This window comes from Rhinichthys klamathensis, unplaced genomic scaffold (assembly GCF_029890125.1).
Source record: "Rhinichthys klamathensis goyatoka isolate OS25496 unplaced genomic scaffold, OSU_Roscu_1.1 h1tg000281l_1, whole genome shotgun sequence".
NCBI classification, from domain to species: domain Eukaryota; kingdom Metazoa; phylum Chordata; class Actinopteri; order Cypriniformes; family Leuciscidae; genus Rhinichthys; species Rhinichthys klamathensis.
Window position 1 is genome coordinate 5,169,146 of NW_026606800.1, and position 24,406 is coordinate 5,193,551.

The 24,406-nt window shown below is 36.2% G+C and overlaps 1 protein-coding gene across 1 annotated transcript; it reads right to left on the bottom strand.

Moving 5' to 3' along the window:
• Positions 1-4,681: 4,681 nt before the first annotated feature.
• Positions 4,682-24,366, bottom strand: stum (stum, mechanosensory transduction mediator homolog). Its single transcript, XM_056269425.1, has 3 exons — positions 24,062-24,366; positions 10,869-11,048; positions 4,682-5,718 (listed from the first exon to the last, which is right to left on the bottom strand). Exons 1-3 carry the CDS (start codon positions 24,228-24,230, stop codon positions 5,684-5,686), a joined length of 384 nt encoding a protein of 127 aa, XP_056125400.1. The 5' UTR covers positions 24,231-24,366; the 3' UTR covers positions 4,682-5,683.
• Positions 24,367-24,406: the final 40 nt, after the last annotated feature.

Below are 24,406 nucleotides of genomic sequence, written 5' to 3' on the forward strand. Positions count from 1 at the left end.
TCATTATGCTATTGTGTCTCTTCGGAAAATTAGGAGTAAACGGCTCGATTCTTATCTGTGGCAAGCAGGTCTGGGCCGAGAGCCGTGACAGAAAGGCGCGAGGCTGGTGGCGTGATTAATAATGAGCGTCACCTGCGCGCCGCACCGGTCTCGTATCTCTCACGGAGGAGCTACGGAAGCATAAAAGGAGGAGTGGCGACAGTGAAGGGAGAGAGAGGACCAGGCCTGGCCTTTATGTTATGTTTTGTTTATGTGTGTAGAGCAGTCGTCCTTGAGGGGCTGCCGCTTTTACTTTCATTTTGTGTTTTGTATATATTAAAGTTGTTTGAACATCCGCCGGTTCCCCCCTCCATCTTCCCATAACAACTCACCTCGTTACATTGGAACGCGCTGTCATGGAGCCCTTGCTGCTGTGGGACTCCGCAGTGCCATTGAGCAGGGCTGAGCAGAGTTTGCCTCCACGCTAAAGGCGGTGGGCTGTAACTACCCACTCTTGTCTACTACGCGAGGCAGCGGACATCTAAAATGAGCCTTGTCTTAGTGCAACTGGTTGCTCATTTCGGCTTGACGCCTTTTTTGGAGGGCACAGTGGCACCATAGTGGTTTTCTCGGAAGGGAGGATGGGGACAGGGAGTGATTAAAGATGTCTGTGTAAATAGGGGCCAGTTGTGCAGCACATGTTCTTGGTGTACATCAGTTTTAACCTCAGAATCTCTTTATTTACTCATCTCTCCTCAGCTGTAAACCAGCCCAGTATGGTTCATAAGAGTCTTCATAGTACCGAACAGTTTGTTTGGCATGTAGATCATGAAAGTGTTTGGTTTTACAAGCACGACTGTACACATAACATTAAATTGTTTACTGAAACTATTCACGGTGTCTTTGGTTGGTTTTATCATGAGAGACGAGAAAAACCAGCGAGACTAGAGGAATGCAGGGAAAAGGCCTGCAATGATAGAATACATGCCCAACTGCATGAGGAACAGCCTTATTTGGAAAAGGAGGCAAATGATTATAGGTTGGAAACAGTCTGAGATAACCCAAGACCCAGAAACACTATAAGAGGGAGAAAAACTGCAGCAAAAATTGTGGTAGCTTTTTTGGCGCAGATTTTATGTGCTGTTATGTAAAGTACTACCGCACAAAGGCAGCATTTTGTAAATATCCAATTCCTAATAATTATACTGCAAAAAAGAGGCTTTTTCATGTTTTAGTTTTTTTTTAATCTTTCCAGTTATACAGTATCTGTCAAAAGTTTGGAAACATTAAAATGTTTTTTTTTTTTAAAGAAATCTCTTGAGCATAAGAGTCTTCTTTTACAATTTTTTTTAATGTTTCCAAACTTTTGACAGATGCTGTATATAACTGTAAAGATAAAAAAAGCTGCATTTATTTGTTTAAAAAATACATTAAAACTGTAATATTGTGAAATATTCTTGCAAAGTAAAACAACTGTTTAAACTGTAATTCATTCCTGTGATCATTACTCCAGTCTCCAGTGTCACATGATCCTTCAGAAATCATTCTGACATATGCTAGTTTGCTGATCAAGCAACATTATTATCAATGTAGAAAACGGTTGTGCTGCTTAACATTTTTGTGAAAATGGTAATACTTTTTTTCAGGATTCTTTGATGAAAAGACATCTTTTTTTTTTTACATTTATTAGCATTTATTAAATAGAAATCTTTTGTAACATTATAAATGTATCTGTCACTTTTAATCTATTTAATGCATCATTGATAAAAGTATTAATTTCAATTTTTTTATCTAACCACAAATGTTTGAATGGTATCAATGTTTCCACAAATAGGCTATGTTAAGCAGCAAAAACCTTTTTCAACATTAACAATAATTATAAATGTTTCTTGGGCAGCAAATCAGCATATTGGAATAGTTTATGTGACACTGAAGACTGCTGAAATTTTTGCCATCACAGGAATAAATTACATTTGTAAAGTTACTGAAATAGAAAATAAGATGCTTCCTTTAAAAACATATATATATATATATATATATATATATATATATATATTTTTTTTTTTTACTTTTGACAGGTACTTTATTTAAGATATTTTTCACTTTTATACTTAAAATAATGCCAGTGCAGTAACAAAATATGTTTATATTCAATGTGAATTCTTTCTTTCTCTCAATATCTCATGTAATTCAAGCAAATAATAAGTGTTAAAGTAAATGTACCTTTTCAAGAAGTTTTATTTTTACTTAGGAAATATGACTTAAATAGGAAATTTTAATATAAATATAAAAATGAATTAAGAAGGAATGTTTGCAGGGTTGACTATAATCTGTCCTGACAGGTTAAGCTCAACTACAATACGAACAGTGTGAAAATTGATGTGGAGTCAATCCCATTTCATTCAAAAAAGTTTTATGAAGCCATTTTCTCTTTTTCAGTGTACTGTGTTGCCTATATGAAAACAGTATTGACATTTGCTGAAATCATAGAAGTGATAAAAACACCATTCTGTAAGACTGGAAAACTGGTTGGAGAAACTGTCTTGACCACATGGTCTATTGAAACAAAGGAACTTGCTGAAAATTAACATTCGACCTCCCCCTCACGCAGTCTCACCTGATTTACATTTCCTCTCTCTCTCAGTCAGTAACACTAAAAAACGCACACAAGTATATACATGGTTTAATGTGAATGATTATTGTGTTTAGTATCATTTTAAAGGTCTCAGGGTGGCTGGTTCAGATGTCTCATTCCAAATAAGTAAAACAAAAGGTAATAAGGTTTTTTAGAAGTTTAGAGAAACTGGCACACAAAGAAAGGTGGACAAATGGCCTTTCTCCCCTACCCCCAAAATAAGGTGTAACCTGAATGCAAATTACCATTGAAAAGAAGTTCTGGCTATTTAATGGGATGCAGCAAGGAATCGTGGCTCTTTCTGTATTTCAGAGAGCCCATGAGGTTGTTGGTCGGATAGACTTTCAGCTCATGTATTTCTTAATATGTTGGGTTTGCATCTATTCTCTGTATTCCAGAGTATTTGATGTTTTGTATTGATGATCTTTGAACTGATTATGAAATTGGCATAATACTTTTACCTGACATAATAAATTGTTATATTTGATTATTCTAACAGACTTTGACTTCATTTCCATTGGAGTTAAAAGGAATAGTCAAACATTAACGTATATTTAATGATGCACAGATATCATTGAAAAACACTTTCATTTTATGGAGTCAGATGAAACGAGTTAATACATAAGATAGAATGTATTGCATTTAATTAAAAATCCCTTTGCCATTGGAAGAGACGGAACGCGCATGTGACCTTCACCTCTAATCGATACCGCCATTGGATCGAATTAGACGGACTTACAATTCTATTTATAAAAGAGCAACTTTTAAGGTAAGACCATTTGTCATTTGGGAAAGTCGGACAGGATTCTTTTTCCCTTCCTCTATAAAAAAATGGTGAGGTTTGTGGATTGGGCAGCTTGTAGAAAGCTAAAATGGCAGCTCACCTGATTATTTCTGACAGAAGTACTACATTTACTTCTTTCACAGCTTTCATTAAAACCAACCCTTAAGCTAGGAAGTAATTGTGCACTCGGTCATATCCACTTCAAGTGCAAACAGGAATTAAAGCAGGCTAACAAATATTGGGGAAAACGAGTGCAATCTGTTTTGATGTTTATCATGCTTCATGCTATTCAGTAGCAAAAACATTATGCATAATTAAATTCAAGTCCCACCAGTTTACATTCGTGTTAGACATAACCAACATCTGTTTGCATTACCTTGCCAAGATGAGCATTTTCACCAAGTGTGAATAAACCAAGCAGAGAAATACAAAGCCGTCTGTCAGTTTAAGTCATTACTACAGTAGAAAGACTGATATAATTACGCTTTTCCTTCTTTCTATAATTACGTATAATTTCGATTTGGTACCAAAGTACATCCGTATTTGTTTTTGCGAAACATCATCTTTCCTCAAGAGAGGAAGCCTTTCATCTCCTTTTAATGGTGTTAATTTCAGTAAGTTGGGTAAATGCCTTTAAGTCATGTCTCTCTACTCATTTGTGAGCCGTTGTGACCAAGGAACTGTTATCATTAGATGAAAGCCCGTGGTTAATTTTATTAATATTTCTTTTATGGGCATTCTGTTCCTCATGCTGGCAGGCCAGTATAGTTCAAAACGCCATGGTGATGATATAAAATTCCTTACAAATAAACAAATTAAATTTCCACACACCTCAAATGAGCAAGATTTTGAGTAGCACCATTGCAGAAAAATAAAATTTGCTTCAAGCTTTAATCATGCCACCAGATTAGTTACTTCTGGATGTATTTCTTAGTTTGTAATTAGAAAACGAAACAAGACACCAAAATGTCACTTTTTAAAAGCAGAATTTATTAGATATGGTACCTCTGACATTTCTAGAGATGTGACAATGTCATTGTGTAAGTCAGCTGAGTAACATATGTTTGGCCGTAATATATGTAGGCCTTTGGACTTAACACTGCATATAATGTTTGTATTTAAAAAGGCAGCATTAAACACAACAGCACACGACATTACAGAACTAATTCACTTTCTGTCCATATTTACAACAAATCCTCAAATACATTTACAGCACACATTCACACCAGAGACCAGCTTACTGTATATATATTTATAACATCCAAAAAAGAGACCCAGTGCTGCCATTGGAAATTAGTGGTTCATTTTTCAATGTCAGTCTTAAATCATAATGTTTTGCCTATTTCAATTTGCGCCATGCCTTTCTCCTATGTCGGTCACATAAAAATAACTCGCACTTAATTGCGTTATTTCATACCCTACGCATGGGTTGATTAAAGTGGCCAGTCACTATGGAAACTGGCATACAATGATTCACCAATACTTGGCTGTTTTACTTAACAACAGATTATTACTGGAGAAAAAGGTTATGTTTCTGGCTGGTAGTCTCTGGGTATGAGGACTAATAGAGATTAACAATAACAGGTGATGAATTTGTGCAGAATACAAGTTATGTTTTATAAAACAAATACACACTTTCTGTTTTATAATGCTTAATTTAAGTAATAAAACACAGCACACTATAAAGAAATACTGTAGACACTGTAATGCACAAATATTTAGTGTAATATGTAATCACAGTGCTCTGTGAGAAGCAACATTTTAAAAGGATAGTTCACCCAAAAATGTATTTTATTTTGATTTCATATGAACAAACATGAGGTTCAGTAATTTTGTGTGTACTGTTCCTTTAAGATTCTTTCAGCTACTTTATTAGACACCTCAAAGCTCTTTAACAATTTTTTTTTCTACAAACTGAAAATGTTCATAATGAATATTGGTCAATTTAATACATACATTAAGACTACAGAGTTAAGTACGATTAAGATCGGTTTTCCCTGACAGGAATATAATGTGTTCGGCACATGGACGTTTTGTACGTTTGCACAATTTTTTTTAGATATTCACAGAATGTTCATTCTTTTCTGCTGTCCCTCAACAGTCAGGTCCCCTTGATGCAGTACCTGACAGGACAGGAAGTAGCAGGAGTTGGGCTGAAAATCTGCATGTGATCAACCGCTGGATCTCCCAGGCCACGTGGGGTCCGCCTCAAAGCTCCCATGCATGTTGGCCGGACAGCGCAGGAGAAAGGTGCACATTCAAGATTAGGGCTTGGACGACAACAATCAGAGCTGCTGAGGGGTGGCCTGCTCCCTGTAGCCTGTAAGTACAATAACATCAGAGATCACAAGACTGCTGTTACTGTACCTATACACTACAATTCAAAGGTTTGGGGTCGGTATAAGAATTTTATAATGTTTTTAAAATGTCTTCTTATGGCCGTGACACACCAAGCCGGCGTAAAAGAACTAGCGACGACAAAAGCTGACTATGTTGTATGAAAATATTTGTGCATTGGAGTGCTCGGTCTGTCTCATCACTTTTGCTTTTATTCTCATGCACTGACTCGTTCGCTAAGCTGAACAGCTAAGCCTATTTTAATATATTTTAAAATGTAATTGATTATGAAAAAGCTGAATTTTTAGATGTCTTCAGTGTCACATGATCCTTCAGAAATCATTCTAATATGCTGATTTGGTGCTCAAGAAACATGTCTTATTAAAATATCTGGTCTTGTAACTAAAAGGTTGTAGGTTCTAATTTTTTCAAAGCCTGATCCATATAAAGTCAAATACAGTATATCCATAAAGCCATTTATTTTTACTCAGCCTCGTGTCACAACAAACATTATTTTTGTAGGCCACAAAACAAGTTATTTTGACTAATTTTCAATGACTAATAATAACTGAAATTTTGGTTTGTTCCTCATTTTGTTTTAGTGTGTGCTATTATGTTAGCATAATAATTTACCAGTGTTCGTATTGTTAACTACTAGTTCAAATGTGTTTATTGAAATAAAGCTGAAATAAAGTAAAAAATAATAATATTCAATGAAAACTTGAAGATAAAAACAAAGGCGGCAAAATTGTAAATGCCTTGGTGCTAAAATTATTCGAATTAAAACTGAAGAATTTTTTTAGTATATAAATAATACTAAAATAAGCCTGTTATCAACAATTCTTTTATTATATTGAATCCTTTTTGTGATGTCAAATGAGGTAGATATTTAAAAACTGTTTAATTTCTTACAGAAAGCCTACAGAAAGTTTGAAACCATCTTCAGCATACCTAAAAATAGCTCCTCGCCAACAATGCTCAATGCTACCACCTGATGCGAGTGGCACTTGACACATCCATTGGAGGCGTCTGGAGGGGTGACTCAGTTCAGTTTACTTACACATCTCCTCTAAAGTGCTTCACTGGTTCAGCTCGAGCAGCAGTCTTATATCTGCATTTACATATCACAGGTTTTTGGCTTTATCTTTAAGCGTTTATAGTGAGATTTAGAATGGGGATAGACTAATGACTCATGGCCTTCTTAAAGCATTGCATTATAACAGGTTTAAACGCAGATGACGCAATGCATTAAAGCTTTCAAGATCCAAGCTTCAAATAACAAGTCCATTTTTTTTTGCATGCAAGCCATTTAGTAATCTGTGCTGCAAATGTATTAGTCGAAGGGATAGTAGACACACAAATGAACAACTGTAATTATTTGTTAATTTTCATGGCATTCTTAACCTGTATGCCTTTCTTTCTTAAAGAATATCCTGGCTGCTTTTTTATTGTAATGAAAATAAATGAGGATTGGGGCTGTCAAGCTGACAAATGACCAAAAAGCACCATAAAAGTATCATGAATTTGGTCCTTTTTTCCTTCAGAGCTCTTCAATTATTCAGTCGATCCATTCCACAAAACTAGTCTGAATGATTCGTTCACAAAACAGACTGATCCGATTCTCACTGACTAAAATGATTCAGGAGGTTAACAGCCCACAAAGCTAGTGTATGGAAATATGGTATACTAGTCATATGGACTACTTTCATTAAATATTTTATTTTATTGTTATGGTGCTTTTGCATCCTTTTTAAAGCTTGACAGCACTATTTCTCATTCAATTTTATTATATTAGCCTCATTTCTCATTATATCCTTTCAACACAATATTGTTCAAAAATGTGTTTCATGAAAAAGAAAATCATGCAGCTTTGATTCTTGAGGTGAACTATTACTTTAAACTGTCTTTCAAGGCTGCTTAAAGATCTTGTCAAAGGGCTCAGCGTGCGACTGATGGAGTTATAGTGCTGCATCGTTGTAGCAGTCTCTGTATGAAGTCTCACGTCTGCAAAGCTTCTTTTCTAATGAGCGCTATGGTTCTACTGGCATTTAATGGACAAAAAGTGGATCAAACAGACTGAGAGGAGACTGGCAGATGGCAGGTAGTGGGAGGCACATTATCCAAGATGGATCAGAATAAACAGAATGGGAGAAGCCGAGCTTGCAGCATGTGTAGTGATAATGGGCTGAAATTAGTGACCAAACTGAGGACAGCAGACCTGTATCAAATATATTATTATGTTATGCTGTTTAGGATATTGCCACATTTATAATGGTTACATTAGTGTACTATTTCATAATGCTCACATACACACTGCAAAGTTTTGACATTCGCATGTAAATGCAAAAGTGAATCCTCTAAATCACCATTCTGTTAAAAAAATTGCAATAGTTGACAGTGATAACATTGTATATGTCTCTGAATATACAATATACAAAATAACATGTACTTTAAATGAGGTTCGCATACAATTTGATTTGCTTCAATCTATTTAAAAAATATCTAATTCATTAGAATGAATTTTTAAAATTGTTTTGAATGAATGATTCAATGACTCATAAAAACTTCTCTTGTTTCAGGATGAATCATTTTTTTTTTTTTTTTTTTTATTGAATCTCTTGAATGATTCAATGGCTTACTCATAAAAGGGACTTTATGTGGCGTTGCGCAGACCGGTCAACGAGATTTGCTGCTCGCAGTCAGGGGCGGAATTGAAAACAGGGCCGTCAAGTCAGACACTTTCTGCTTCCCGTAGCGATGCTCGCATGGTGTTTACGTACTTTATCACAGATGAAGTGGATTAGATGGAATATTTGTCAAATACATAGACATTTCAGATGTTTTCATGAGGCAACAGAAACACTTTTTATGTACTGCTTAATACAGCACCATCTGTATCAGAATAAATTTCATAAGCCTATATTTAAAACCAATAAAGTGGGTCTATATTTGAATCAGTGTTATTTTGATAGACATGACACAATATAACATTATGATTACATGAAAAGAGTTTTTTCTGTTATAAAAACATGAACTTGTGAGCATTAACGGAACTGAAGGTGTCAGAATAAACACGAAACACACGTCATTGGTGTCATCTGTGAATCCGACCAATCGTGGACAAGCTGTGTCGTCATCAGAACTTGTGCAGTCGCTCTGGAAAAGCTGCACTGGCCGAGTCAGCCATCTGTTCACGAATCGCTCTCGTATACTTTGATGGCATAGGTCACAGTGATGTGGCTTCGGCGCTGTCTCAAGGCGGACAAAATTTCAAGTCAGACGCCGATCGGTATGCGCAGCGCCGCATAAAGTCGAACACACCTAAAGACTTAACTTGTTTCATTACTAGATGAATCAGCGTTTTTGAACGAATATCTTGAGTGAATTATTCAATGACAAATAAGGTTATCTTAAGGTTACAAAGGAAGCAACAAAGAAACATTGCCTTTACAACAAAACACTTAATTTTTGCAGTGTAGGTGCAGTATGTATGTGGCCAATGCGAGCAGGTTATGTTTTATAATATTCAAGGTGTTATATCTGAGACAGGTCTGAGTATGAGTTGTGACAGGACAAAAGTCAAGTATTAGGTCCACCTACCTTCAGAGACTTTCAATCCAAAAGGTCGTGAAGTAGTTAAATAAATAAATAATAGATTAGATATTTGAAATAAATCCATAAAAAGATACATGCAGAACAAAAGCAAGTCAAAAGGGAACCCTGAATCACATTCAACAACTGCACAATAAAATCGAATTAAATATTCAATAAGAGTAAAATTGTTCCACAGGAAAAACATGTGACGTGAGATATTAAAGTTCTGCGAGTTGCATCGTCCGCCTACACAGAACAATTACTGCAGCGCTTTCAATCCACTCCTACCAACAGACCGCTCTAATAGTCATTGTTCAAAGAATTCTGGCACCTTCTACTGCCCTGGAAGGCGGAGATGGTATTACAGTATAAGGAGCGAGAAACGTGAGGTTGAACTTGAACATGAACGGAGTTGACTATGGCCCAATGCAGGGTGACTGCTGAAATCCTGTCATCTTTTCTAACACTTACTACACATGATAAAGGGATAGTTCACCCAAAAATGAAAAACCTGTATTACTTTCTTTCTTCTGCAGAACAGAAAAGAATATATTTCGAAGGATGTTTTAACTGTTTTGTCCATTTAATCAAAGTCCAAAACAACACTTTAATTGTATGGACAAAAAAGACAAAATATCTTTTTAAAATATCATCTTTTGTGTTCGACAGAAGAAATAAAGTCATACGGGTTTTGGCACGATATGAGGGTGAGTAAATGATGACAGAATCTTGATGACAGACACTTTAAGTGTATGTTCTAGTTTAGCTGGAAATCATTAAAAAAAGATCTGTGAGATCATGACCATCAACCTCTTAAAGTGAATAGTGTGATTTAAATTAATATATAATTTTATATAATAAAGTATATTTTTAAACTTTATTTATTCACTATTTAATGGAACACAAAAGTAGAATTATTTTAAGGATCCATTTTTTGGGATTTATTTACTTATTTATTAGTTTCTATTTTAACAACAACAGTGAGACATTTGCAATCAAAATCCAGCAAAGACCAAAAATAAATCAACCAAATAACCACCATAAAAGTATTAAAGTGGTCAATACTCTTGTGTTCCACAGGAAAAATCATTTTTGGCACAAAAGTAAAGTGAATAAATAATATCAAAATTTTAATTTTGGGACGATCTATTCTTTTAAAAACAACGGTTAGTTCACTCAAAAGTGAAAATTCTGTCATTAATTACTCACCATGTCGTTTTAAACCCGTAAGACTTTCGTTCATCTTCGGAACACAAATGAAGATCATTTTGATGAAATCTGAGATTTCTGTCCCTCCATTGACAGTCAACGCAACTACCAAAGTTTCAGTTGCGTAGCTGCCAATGGAGGGACAGACAGCTCTCAGATTTCATCAAAAAGATCTTCATTTGTGTTCCGAAGATGAACAAAAGTCTTACAGGTTTGGAATGACACGAAGGCGTGTAATTAATATTAATGACAGCATTTTTGGGTGAACTATCCCTTTAAAAAAATGAAGAATAAAATAAACCTGCTTTGGTATTACTGAAGCATACTCACTTGCGAGAATGACCATGTCCATTCCCCAAAATATGCTCATGATCCAGCCCACCATGACAATGGCAGTGACGATCTGAATGAAGGCAGCTGCGATGTTCAGCCAGAACACACAGCACATGTGCCTGTCGGGAAGGTCTGTCCTCGCTCCGCACAGAACTGTGAAGGCTGAGATGAATGTACCTGTCACAAAAACACAGTGAGATGCTGTCAACATGAGACGACATGACCCTCTTCTGTGGTTAAAATGGTTAACACAAGCAGTATGACCTCAGTCTTAATCTCAGCCTAAAACCGCACACTGTAATGATATCATTCATCAGGTTGTGAATTATAGGCATAATTATGGCATAAAATATTAACAACAGAGATTGAAGATAAATTAACATGGTGATTTTAAGAGCAGTCAGTGTCAGACATGCCTGTAGGTTTCATACATTGGTGGTCTGGGTTGAAATTAATGTCTGCTCTATATGCTTACAAGTTTATCGTTGAATAACAACTTACATTTTGGTCTGTATTATTATTCACACAATATAGCACACAAATCATATGGACTACTAATATGATTCTTTCTGGTTCTTTTTTATGTTTTAACTGTTGTTATATGAAAAAAAGATCTTTGTCAAGAATCTTTAAAAATCCTGGAACAACATGAAATTTTCATTTTTAACATAATTGGCATTCACAACCTTAGTTACTTCCATAATCTGAAGTATTTAAGATTGAATTGATTGAATGGTTAAAATTTGGCTTCACATAGCCGGATGGAGCCAGACAATAACAATGAAACATTCATTATAACTCCATGTAATAGGTAATAAACTGTATAACAAGTCCATTTTTCATGCTATAAATTCCTATTTGAAATGGATTGTAAATCTTCAAATGTTACTCTTCTGGTATAGGGTTTTTGTCCACTGATCTGCAAGACCAGTCTTAAGAGCAGTCTCCCTTGGGAACTTTCGGAAATTTGCATTAAAGGTGCATTACAGCTGGCGGTTGAAATTGGTACTGCAGTTCAAATTCAAAATATTCGAGAGAGTTGTTTCCCCCCTCCCCTCCTCCTCAGACTCGGACTCGACGCTCATGTGGGTTGCCACAACTTTCCAGATTGAGGACACGCAACTGGCACAAGCGCAATTGACAATGGAAGGCAACGAGCCTGTGTTTTAACATGCCGCTCTGGACATAGAGCTTTTTATATAGACGTCGAGGCTTTTTTCGTGTAGAATCTGTGATCTCTGACCCAGTTTGTTTGCTGGTTTCCATGGCTGCAATGCGCTATGTTTTCCGCCAACTGGCTACCCGGGGTGTCCAAATACTGCTATTGGGTAAATTGGCAGTGGGCGGGATCACACAGACCAAAAGTAGACATTCCGACACGGAACATACATTTCAAGAATAACTGGCTGTAGGATTGTTTTTTGGAGAAACAAGTATGTAAATGTAGCATGTTTCCTAAATATCTGCAAATATATGGTATTTTTACGCTTTTACATACAGCACCTTTAACCAGCATGGTAACTCACCAAGACATCTCTTGTCATATAGATTTCTTCAATCCAGGGCAATTAGGTTATTAGGAGCTTTCCATATTTGTAAGGCCGATAAGCATAATTTCCACAGATAGAGATTGAGTGAGAAGGCTGCACTGTGCTGCCATGCGCAGTTCAGCATCTCATTAGTATTATCACAATTATAGATTCTAATGGGGAGGACAGTGGCTGAACATTGGCATAGCTCATAAACTGATGAGTCTCCTGATTGTGAGAAATGTACTCTATTCACTCCGGTTACAGCCTGTCTTTTGGTCAACAGTATGGTCTGGCGCTATGAAATGTTTGGTTTTATAGAGAGGAACTGGGACAGAACCTCTTAAGTTTATCTTTTGGAAGGGGCTTTCCAAGTTGAGGATGAAAAAAAAAACGTTCACAATGTTCTTATTCCCACGGCAGTTGCACACACACACACACACACACACACACACACACACACACACACACACACACACACACACACACACACACACACACACACACACACACACACACACACACACACACACACACACACACACACACACACACACACACACACACACACACACACACTATACAAACAATACGTTTACTGTCCCATAAAGCAGATAGCTTACAACAGACACAAAAGAAACAAAAGAATGAATTTAGGAAATGGAAAATAACAATCTCTCTTTCAAGGAGGAGATATGCACCAACATTGTCATTCATCTATTTACATTCATCTATTTTATAAAACAGTAATATTGTATATTACAACAAAAAATCAAGTTTTCAATTTGATTATAGTTTAAAATGTATTTTTTTATTTCTTGTAGCTAAACCAAAGGACACCATGACTATTTATACCAAAAGTGCTTACATAGCAGAGACGTTTAAAACTGACCAAAAAAATAAAAAATGACAGTGGCACCCGAAAACCAGAAGGAGTCTGCAAACGCTACCCTAGCAACATTATCTCTCTCTCAGAAGAAAAGGAACTCAATGGGATAATTAACCTCCCACACTGGCAATGGGGCACATGTGAGGAAGGCTAGGAAAATTATAGTGATTGTGAGCCTAATGTGCGGGGATTAGGACCCCTACTGTATCTTATCTTCATGAATCCCTTCTTCATAGAGAAAACGAGTGTGAATGTGTGCATGTCTGAATTACATGTGTGGCATGCAAGCAGACATGTGCCTGTTTGACAGGCAGAAGCATTGTTGACAGCCTGATGCAAGATCACACGGATGATATGTAGTGCAAGTGTGTGTGTCTGATAATATGGTGGAGTCTTTCATTCACTTTAATTAGGAAAAAAATCATGGTTTTCACAAAAATATTAGGCAGCACAACTCTTTTCAACATTGATAATAATAATAATAAATGTTTCTTGAGAAGTAAATCAGCATATGAGAATGAAGGATCATGTGACACTGAAGACTGGAGTAATGATGCTGAAAATTCAGCTTTGCATCACAGAAATAATCACTTGTCTTCTCTCACCCATCGCTGACCCTAGAGTCTCTTCCGAGTGGAAGCTTGTGGATGCAGCATTCAATAAGGATTTTTCAGGAAGTCATTCAGAAGACTCCTCACTTGTTGACTAGCACACATTGCTTGAGTTTCTTCAAGTCACAGAGAGTGATTTGGACAGATAAACAGGAACGACCTTCAGTTTATCAAAAGACACATTTCAACACGATCTCCCCCTCTTTAAATGTAAACAGAGCATGGTTATGGAGGTTATGGAGGTAAACCTGCTATTCAAAATAGAGATCCATAGAGAAATTGATTTTTAGCAATAAGTAAAAAACATTTCATGAAAGACCTATGAGCACCAAGCATTGTAAACTATGGTATATGCTTCTTAGACAGGGTAATTTCAAATTAGATTTATTAAAAAAAAAATGTAATGTTTAACTGTAGAACAGCTGCTCAATCATGACATTACATCATATTGCCAACCTGGAAGGCACATTTTTTGGTGATTTAAATTTCTATTTGGTTTTACAATAGTAGTTTTAAAATAAGGTGTAACATTACTGTCACTTAGTTACTTTAAGACTAAATTGTGTCGAGTCAGTAAGATATTTTTTAAAAGAAATTAGTACTTTTATTCAGCAAGGACACATTGAATTGATTAAAAGTGACAGTAAAGACGTATTAAGTTACAAAAGGTTTATTTCAATTAAATGCTGTTCATTTGAACTTTCTATTTATTGAAGAATCTTAAAACAAAATTATTATGTTTTCCACAAAAAGTTTAAGCAGACTAGAGTAATGATGCTGAAAATTCAGCTTTGCCATCATAGGAATAAATTACATTTTAGAATATTTTTAATATAAAACATTTAATTTAAAATCTAATAAATGTAATTAATTAATATAATAAAAATAAATACACTGATTTAAATTTTTTCAAAATATTACTGTATTTTGATCAAATAAATACAGCCACTAGTGTATGATTCTATGTATATACTGTATGTATATATATATAATATATATATATATATATATAATTAAATAAAATATAAAATGTATATATTTATAATTTTTTTAGGGTATCCATGAGTCACGTCAATGTGAGTTTTGTAGGCTATAGTGGAGGCATAAGCTAATGTAATCATTTTTTCAGATGTATATAAATTAAACACATCATTCACTAGCCCTCAGTGTACACTGACCTTCTAAAATACATCATTGCACACTGTTTGGTCCACAGGTGGAAACTATCTTGATGTATAACAGAGGCATTTTGAATGCAAGGTGAAGGATAAGAAAACATGCACAGCGACCGTACCGGAAATTGAAAATTCCACAACAGCTCTGCGGCCTCTATTTATAACAGCTCAAGGATGAGAGCCAAGACAGCTTGCGAGGAGACACAAAAAAGTCAGTCTGACTGCCTGCAGTCATCACAGTTTTCAGTCATTCTGTGAGGTGCTGATTACTCATCATTTACTCTCTGTTCAATCCTTTCCAAAAAAAAAGAAAAAGAAAAAAAAAAGAGTCATTTAGGTTAACACTGTTTTTTTATGAGGCTCACAGCACCAATACTGCTCATAGAATTTTAAGGGACAATTTCACTTGGAATGACTGGGCCTTGAGAAGATCAGAAATGATTAACAAGTGTGCTTGAACATTTTGCTATATGAAAAAAACCCATAAGTAGTTTTCATAATCCCAAAAGTTAAACTTCGGGATGAACGTGCTTTATTGCCGAATATTACAATATGTTTTTCCAGTCCACAGAGTTTGGAGCTCTGTTTATTGGTAATATAGACTCATTCATTAATCACACTGCGAGTCTTATGGAATCTGAAGCAAGAGCATCAGTGTAATTTGTTATCGGGTGTCTCTGCTGATTGCCACAGTGCAGCTGTATTAAAAATGAGACCAGAGCAATAACAGTCTCTGGATGATGTCGTCCCATTCATCTCATTTTGTGAGTGAGGAGACCGTCTGTATAAAATTAGGAAGTTACAGTGCTCAGAGGGCCTCTATCTGCTGCCAAAAACGTTGCGCTGAAAGCCAATTTTTCTGCTCTCAAAGCAAACTATTGTCACAAAAACACCAAATGACTCCTAATTCCAGTAATCATGTATAGTAGTGTAACTGAACGGTGCAAGAAAACTATCAGCTCCAGTTTAATAAAAGAAATCTCATATTTTAGTCTGAAACCCTCTGTGGTTTCTTTCAATGCAGTTTTGCTAGACAGTGGTTTCCTGTTTGTTTTTCTTCCTTACTTTTGGGTTGGGTCTCAGCCTTATAAGTCACGTCCACCACCCACCTACTGTACTGTCCGTTCACTGACTCTCTGATGCATATTTTACACAAACCTGGGAAGCTTTTTTTTTTTTGTCTTGGCCTAATAAGAATGTTGACCAGACCTTTTGTTGGTTAGTCCAAGATCTGGGTTTAGACTAGATCAAATCTAACATTGTTAAAAAATGCACACTTCCCATAGAGCAATGTATGCAAACAGTGATATATTATATAAGTTTATCTGCATATGCTGAGATAACTAAACTAAACTAAGAGCCAGGCTGCTCAAATGTACACTATCGTTCGAAAGATTGGGGTTGGTGATTATCAATGTTGATAACATTATCAATGTTGAAAACAGAGCAAAACATTATTTTTTTTTTCAGGATTCTTTCTTTGTTTAAAGCATTTATTTATTTTGTTTGTAAAATTGTTAGTTTATTATTATTATTTTAAATCAGTAATGTAAGCATTGGTACAGCAATAAACTTTTTAGTTGTTGTTAAATGAAGCACTTGAGTAAATTATTTCCACAGATGTACATCCGTTAAAAAAATATACAGGTCAAAAGTACAATGCTAAGCTAGTGGATGTATTAAGTCTGGGTATATTTTCATAATTCCCACCTGCATACTGTTCTTAACGTACTTCTACAACAGTTGAGAAGAAAGTCCTTCATTGAATATCGTATAAGTCATTATGGACTCTTAAATTCGCATTGCAACTTGCAAAGCTCTGATTATGTTAAAATAATGAAACGAGTAACATAAAAACACCAAAATACAGCACCACTATATTGTTGACCTCTGCAGCCAGTCTATTTTTAGCCTGAATCCACAAGAGAGTTGATTTAAGGTCACACACAAGCGTCCTCTACCTGACAGTCACAGGGTCTTCAGCATGTCTATACTTCTGTTTGCTTTGAAAACGGTTGACAAGAAGCTTTTAACATTTTATTAAAGATCTAAAAGAAGTAATGTAATCTAAAACGATAACCAGGCTTAATTTTCTCCCCCGTTTAAGTGCACTTTGAATTCATTCCCCTTGGAATGAATTCATGTGCCGGCTTATCTACCGCTTTCAATCTTAGTGAAGACAAGCAGGGAAGCTTCTGCTGTCATGGAAACTAGAAGAGCAGGGCTAGAGCGATAAGTTCAATTCAAAGAGTGTTGGGATAGCATCGGCATGAGCAACACAAATCTCTCAAATTGCCCTGCTAAAAAAATTTGTTTAAACCAGCATTAGCTGGCCTGCACCTAAACCATCAGGCCGACCAGCTAAACCAGTATAAGACCAAGAAACAAGTTTAAGATTTATGCTGTTTTGTTTCCACTGTCTGCAAATTACTTCGGTCATTTTAAAATCTCTGGTCACTGTGATTTACTGTTTATTCCTATTTGGTTTAAAATATCTTGTGGAAATGCGAAAATTAAAGCAAAAAGCATTTCATTATAAAAAATTAATTATTCAGCACATTTATCTCAGTTTCAGCATTTTCATAAAACTGTGCTTCTTGCTATTGCATTGCTGAGCATTGAGCTAAATGCTCGAAATTACATTTTCCCACGTGAAATGACTTCCCATTTGGATTTAGATCAGTTTTCCACTTTTAGACCTTGAGAACTTTCTTCAGATGAAATTCCATCCATATCTGGTTACATCTAAAGCAAATATTGTTTGAAAAGGACACATTCTTGGTCTACACAAAGCCTGAATGCAAAACAAGATATTTGTTTTTCTAGCACCCTGAACAAATTATGCAAATGCAAGCCTAAAATTAAACAGCTGTCAAAATAATTTTGATGCCACCGTTTATCAGAATGGCTGACCACATAAGGAAAAAAAAAATATTGAAAGATGCCACTCAGGAGGTTTGAGTCCAGTATCACAATTTAATTTGATATCTGCAGTGTTGGGTATAGGAAAAACTCATTGGAACCAGGGTTGACAGGAAGTGGGATTTACTGAATTCGGAGAAAAAATGTTCATCCAGCCATCCATCCATCCAGGCCAGCATTCAAAGTTTGTCCTGACGGACTTTGCAGTTTTAGTTAAAGGTACACTACAGTTTGTAACTTTTATTTGTTAAAAATTAACTAAATTTAAATAATAAGTCAATACAACATCAATCCTTCTTCCAAAATGTGTTTTTGTCTTACCCTGATTCATATGGTAAGCCTATTATATGCGTTTATATTTTAGACCTGTCGGGATGGTTTTCGTGGGAAATTGCGTACGTGTCACTTGCTCGTGAGTCTCGTCATATCATAAGAGAAAAGTTGAACTTGCAATTTAAATTGCAATTCTGCATCCATTTTGCTTTTGCTACCTCAATTCAAATTCAGGAACTGAATTGAAAATTAAAAGGCATTTTCAATGCTCAAGTCAAAGTGTAGTCACAGCTTCTGAAGCACCTTATTTAACTCTTTCCGTGCCACTGAAGAGATTTTCCGTCATTTATGACACAACGCTTCCCCGCCATTGATGCGTTTTTTTGGCAATTCATGTTTTTACTGGGGTGCACTATTATGGATCTTCTGAAACAGTACAGCATCATGAGATCCAAAAACAATCACAGAAGATCTGTGAAAAAAACAAAAGGAGCGGATAGAAGTTGCTTATGTGCAAGTAAGCTAACGTGATCATTCAGCAGCATATCAAAACTGCCCAATGTTACAGAGAAAAATGTTGAACCCACAAAGAGGTATAGGACTGTGAGGCTTTGGGGGTGTGTCCATCTATGTTTGATCATCGTTCCGGATAAAGCTTTTTGTTTGAAATGTTTTTGTTGTTGTTGTTGTTTTTTAAATGAAACTTGCCCAGATTCAAGTGTTCATAAAAAAGAATGAATGAAGCTAGAATAAAATTAAAGTTTTGTGAGTGATCAAAAATCACTGGCTGGCAACCTTTTTTTTAGTAAACGCTGGCAGGGAAGGAGTTAAAAATTAGCTTACTGTACTATTAGTCAAACAACCATTTCCATTTCTTGCAACATCCCTGCATAAGCAAGCACCCAGGTACCCAGCTCTTTGTCATTTCATTTAAAAAAAAAATCTAATAAGAATCTCAATTGTTGCACATCCAAATTAGCATGATTTGATTAGATCTGGCACCCAACACATGCATTGCAAAGTATCTGCAATTAAAGGTGAGGAGAGCAGGTTGTCAAGCATGACTCACTAACTAGAGTGGTAATGGTCTCTGACAACCTAAGCGCAGACTGTGAGCTCAAGAGAGCCCCATTTGGCTCTTGGCATTTTCCCTTGTATCATCGTCATCCAAACATGGGCTCTCTTGTCATAATATTCTGCTCTAGTTTATGTATGAGCAACTGTGCGGCAAAAAAGGAGCCTGGCAAACCGTGCCCGCGTGCAGAGATGATATGAGACAGGCACATTACTGCCTGTACAATGCATCTTTGTTCTGTAAGTATACTGTATAGTTTATGCATTGATTCATGCTGCGGACCCGTGGACTGCGTCCTCCAAAAGCACTCCGTGTCCTCCAGACTCCAGAGGGACTGGCCGAAACTTGAGGAGGAAACGCTATGCTGAAGTGGACTGCAAGATTAGCTGACTTTAGGCATGGGCTCACTGGGGGTATCCTGATGGATGAAACCAATATTGACATAAACACCAGAGGGCCACAAGTGGCTGAGTGATGTGGGCACAGGGGTTGATTACTGTATGATCAATCTATCTGCAACTGTCAGAGATGGATTCCAAGCTCTGCAAATGTCCCAGATGCTAAGATGTCATAGAGGAACGGCATATTCCTGGTACCGTGGTATCAGTACACACAAAAAGGGAGTAAATATCATGGCTGTGGGGTTAAAGAGAGATATCTGATGTACTACATGATCCATAAAAGACGAGGGAGCCAAAACGTATCAGCTCACCTACCAAGACGAACGACAGACTTAGTAAATTTAGCAGACTTGGTAAAATTTCAGCACAATGCTTTTGTATTGAAAGACTTGGTAACACTTTTCAATAAAGTCTCATTTGTTAACATTGGTTAATGCATTAATTAAAGTCACCATGAAATCAAAAATGAACAATTCTTATTTATTTATTGAATATTGCAGTATTTATTATAAAGAGAAGCTGATCACTGCAGAGCAAGTGAGTAGACCTCAGTGTTGCCAGATTGGAAATGTCCAAGAATCGTACCAGAAGCTAAACAATTTTCTTATTTGGAAGAAAATCACCATACACGAGTCAAACGTACAGAATACAGTTATTTAGATTCTAGACCAACAACTTTTTGACATGACCTGCATTTTACTTTATTGCTAAACTATTGACTTCAGCTTCAGGAACGTTAAAGGCACAATATGTAAGATTTTTTCGCCACAAGAGGGCGCAGTTTCCAACAATAACAAAGGCGTAGGTTTATGACGCAGTGATGAGCTGAATGATGGGACTTGCTGTCAAGCTGATGGATCTAATAATGTTTATGGATGAGTGCAAACATTCATTTTTTTTAACATTACAGTGGTATGAAGCAGGTTGCGATTGCTAAAGAGACAGATATCACACGCAAGTCCCGCGGATATAAAGGAATAAGGACATTTAATTCTACCGAACTACCCACAAGTGCTGGATTACTCACACAGGTCAGTTTATTAGACGAATTAAACTTGTAAGGTAAAGCAGCGCTGTTTCACTTGGTCTAACGTTACACTATCACACTAAACTGCATTTAAATGTGTGTTGAAAGTTATAATGTTATACTACGTGTTAGTTCGTTTGCTATACGAAACTAGCAGTAAGCTAGATCAACATTAGAATAACATACTACTGACCATATTCTAACATTTCATCATGTTGAGCTAACGTTATATAACATTGATTTGTTTCATGTACATTTGCTCACCTGTCTAATAAAGCTGTAAAGTCGTGACTCGTGAAGCTCTGTCAAGTCTAAGTTAGTCGCGGACGTGGAGTTCTCGGCATCTCAAAAACGCCACGCTGATATTGATCCTCATTTTAGTTCTCCTTTGTCCCAAAGTCTGCTTGCCATGGTCTATGTTTGAAAGAAACAAGAACTGCATGCAGCTAAACGTTACGCACTACGCAGTTGTCCACGTCTGTCGCCATGGTTACGTCATGGGTATGGCAGTATGAACGGAAACCGAGGATAGCGCGGATATTGCGTCATTGACAGGCGACATTTTTTTCCGGGACGGCCACTTATTTAAAAGTGGAATTTCTCTGAAATAAAAAATCTTTGGAGACTTTTGGGATATTGTAAGTACACAACTGCAGGAAATATATCACACTGTGCAAGTGATTTTTGGATATTTTATTACAAAATTCTTACATATTGTACCTTTAACTTGTGCTTGTGAGAGAGAGTCATTCTCCACAATGATTGGCCAAGAAGACGTAACGTGAGATGACATGGAAGACATGCATAACACCACATTCACGTTCTCCTCAGCTCACAATCATGACGGTAGACATAGAATCCACAGCAAGATCAATGAGTATAGAAGCCCGATTACAACGACCATCATTTGAAGTGTCACAAAAGTCTGAAATTATCGTATATTATGAGATTTTTTCATTATTGATCGTACATCATACAGAGGTCAAAATTATCATACAAATACGATAATTATCGTACGTCTGGCAACACTGGTGGAGCTTGACGACTGGCTCATCCTCGCTATGTAATGGGTGGAGCTAGATGGTCCAACCACACCCCTAACTCCACCCATAACCCTATTGCTAAACATAGCTCCACCCACAGAGGTCTCGGACATCATACCCACGGACCATTGGCTGAACATCTGATGTATAAGGCACACAGAATGGAGAAAAAAAACACAAGAAGTTTCAAAGTCGTCATCTGATTGGTTAAATTCTATAGGATTTCCGGAAGACGTGTATGTTGCGTTCTGCAACTGTGTGTCTGGAAACAAAGCCATCATGACAACTTCTTTTCTCAGAATTGTGAGATATAAACTCGCAATTGCGAGTCATAAAGTCCAATTCAGAAAAAAAAAAAAAAAAAAGATTTTACTCGCAATTGCGAGTTTATATCGCACAATCCTGAGAAAAAAAGTAAGAATTGCGAAATGTAAACTCACAAGTATGAGAAAACAAGTGAGAATTGTGAGATAAAAGTCGCAAACACCTCCTTTATGTTTTATTCTGTGGCAGAAACAAGCTTCCAAATTTTGCTGCGAAATAACCAAGAGTATGATAATTTTTTTCCCCCAAGGTCAAGCTTCCCAGCCTTATTAGACACAAAGGAGATCAATATTCTTCTGCCATGTGTGCTTTTATGCTTTGTAAAGTATCCTAAAACAACTGATGCTTTTAATGTGTCTAATGCAGTGCTACTAGAATCCTTAAAGAGAAATAAGACAATCCAATTGCTCTTTGAAGACGGCATTACAGCACAATCTATGCAATTAAGAAAACGGGATGAGAGGAGATGGTCGCAAGAAGATCACACACATGACCAAATTCCAAATATTAACAATTACTTAGACCAAAAGAACACGACTGAGATTCAAGGTGGAAATGACAGTACCGAGATGGATGAATGGATCAGCAAGGAAGGAGAAAAGGTCAAGTTATCACTCAGAGTAATGGGGTGGATGCCATTATTTATGATCGTCCTGATTATGTGTTCTGGTACGCTTGCAGATTCACATCATGAATCTATTACCACAGAATCAAAATTGTACATGAGCTGAAATAAAAACAGCTCTCGTTGAATTTTGACCTAAATGTCAACAAGAAACTTGATCTGATCCATGTCCAGATACTCCAAGTGCACTTTGGTGCTTTAAAGCTCAATGAGAAATTAAGGTTGTCCATGATGATGATGAAAAAGAAAATATCATTAAATAATCTAGCTTAAAAACATGTTCCATGCTGTTAGAAATATAATCTTTTAACTCATATTGATTTTAAGCATTTTTTATTATTTTTATACCCTTTTCAAGATAAACTCAAACTCTAAAATGGCCATCAAGTAACAACATATTTCCATTACACTTTGACTACAGTGTATAAGCGTTAATCATTATTGTATCTTATTTAGCCCATTTTTGAATTGCAAACCTTAATATCATAGCATTGTCTTTGGGTTTTACCATTTGACAACTTGACCTAACCATTTCCTGTTTATGGTTTTCTTGTCACATGACAATAAAATGGCTTTCTGCATGTTACTTATACCACTTTTATACAAACAAAACTAATTCACTATTTATTGTCCTAAATAAATATAATAATACAGAAATAATAACACAAGGTGAGCCAACCTACTCAAGGGTTATCTTTTTGAGAATTTCAGCCTTTTGATGAGACTTTTCTTCATTGTACCACCCACTTCTGACTTCATGCCCCACAAAAACATAAAAATATCTTTTAATTTAGAAATTGAAAACGTGTTCATTGTAGGTGTATCCATTGTCTGTATGAAGTGCATTTTTAATGTTTTGTAGTAGTGTGAGAAGTAATAGATCAGTACAAAAAAAAAAAAAAGAATGTGCCATCGTTAACCCACCCATGTACAACAATATTGTAGCCTATACTTTCACCAAAACCATAATGAAAAAAAAAACCCATTATGGTTATTCATTCAGATGAATTAGAATTAGAAAGAAATACAATAAGCGTTGCTAAAAGTATTTAGACATTCCCATTGCAATTGTTTTGAAGTATGCAATATATACGTTATGTATATATATGGGTGTACAGGCTACTTATACAGTATATGTAAGATGAAAAGCTCATTTAAATTAGGCTACTTCAAGTGTACATTGAAAGAACTTGTTGATGGAATGCAGTTTATTTCGGGTGTAAATACAGAATACAAACGGTGTTATTTCTCGCAAGTGGTTGTGGTGAAATGAGCGAATTGTCCACTCGTACTCACCCAGTCCGGGCACAAATGTGTTGAGAAACAAGCAGATGACAGCTACTGGGAAAGGCATATATGGGATGGCAGCGCGTAAAGCTCCTTTCTTCTCCCTGACTTGAACAACAACTCCGCTGGTAGAAGAAGAAACTCCTTTTTCGTTCATTTCTGTGTCTTTCTGGGCCATTTCCCAATTTTTTAAATTAATTACAAACCTCGAAATCCTTGTTTTGGTGCGTGCTGGACACTAACAGGCGCAGCTCCAGCGCGAGCGTAAGCTTGATGTTGAAGTGAGTGCGCGCAGTGAACGGTAGGCGTCACACTTACTACTGTGTCAGTGAGCCATAGTAGATGAGAAGGTCG

What these genes read in the sequence shown, in the direction of transcription:
- stum (XM_056269425.1), bottom strand. Translation starts at nt 24,230, where the DNA reads ATGGCCCAGAAAGACACAGAAATGAACGAAAAAGGAGTTTCTTCTTCT. An exon ending in CACATTTGTGCCCGGACTGG is followed by an intron (nt 11,049 to 24,061) that starts GTGAGTACGAGT and finishes TTTTTGTGACAG; the next exon opens with GTACATTCATCTCAGCCTTC. An exon ending in GGACATGGTCATTCTCGCAA is followed by an intron (nt 5,719 to 10,868) that starts GTGAGTATGCTT and finishes TTGTACTTACAG; the next exon opens with GCTACAGGGAGCAGGCCACC.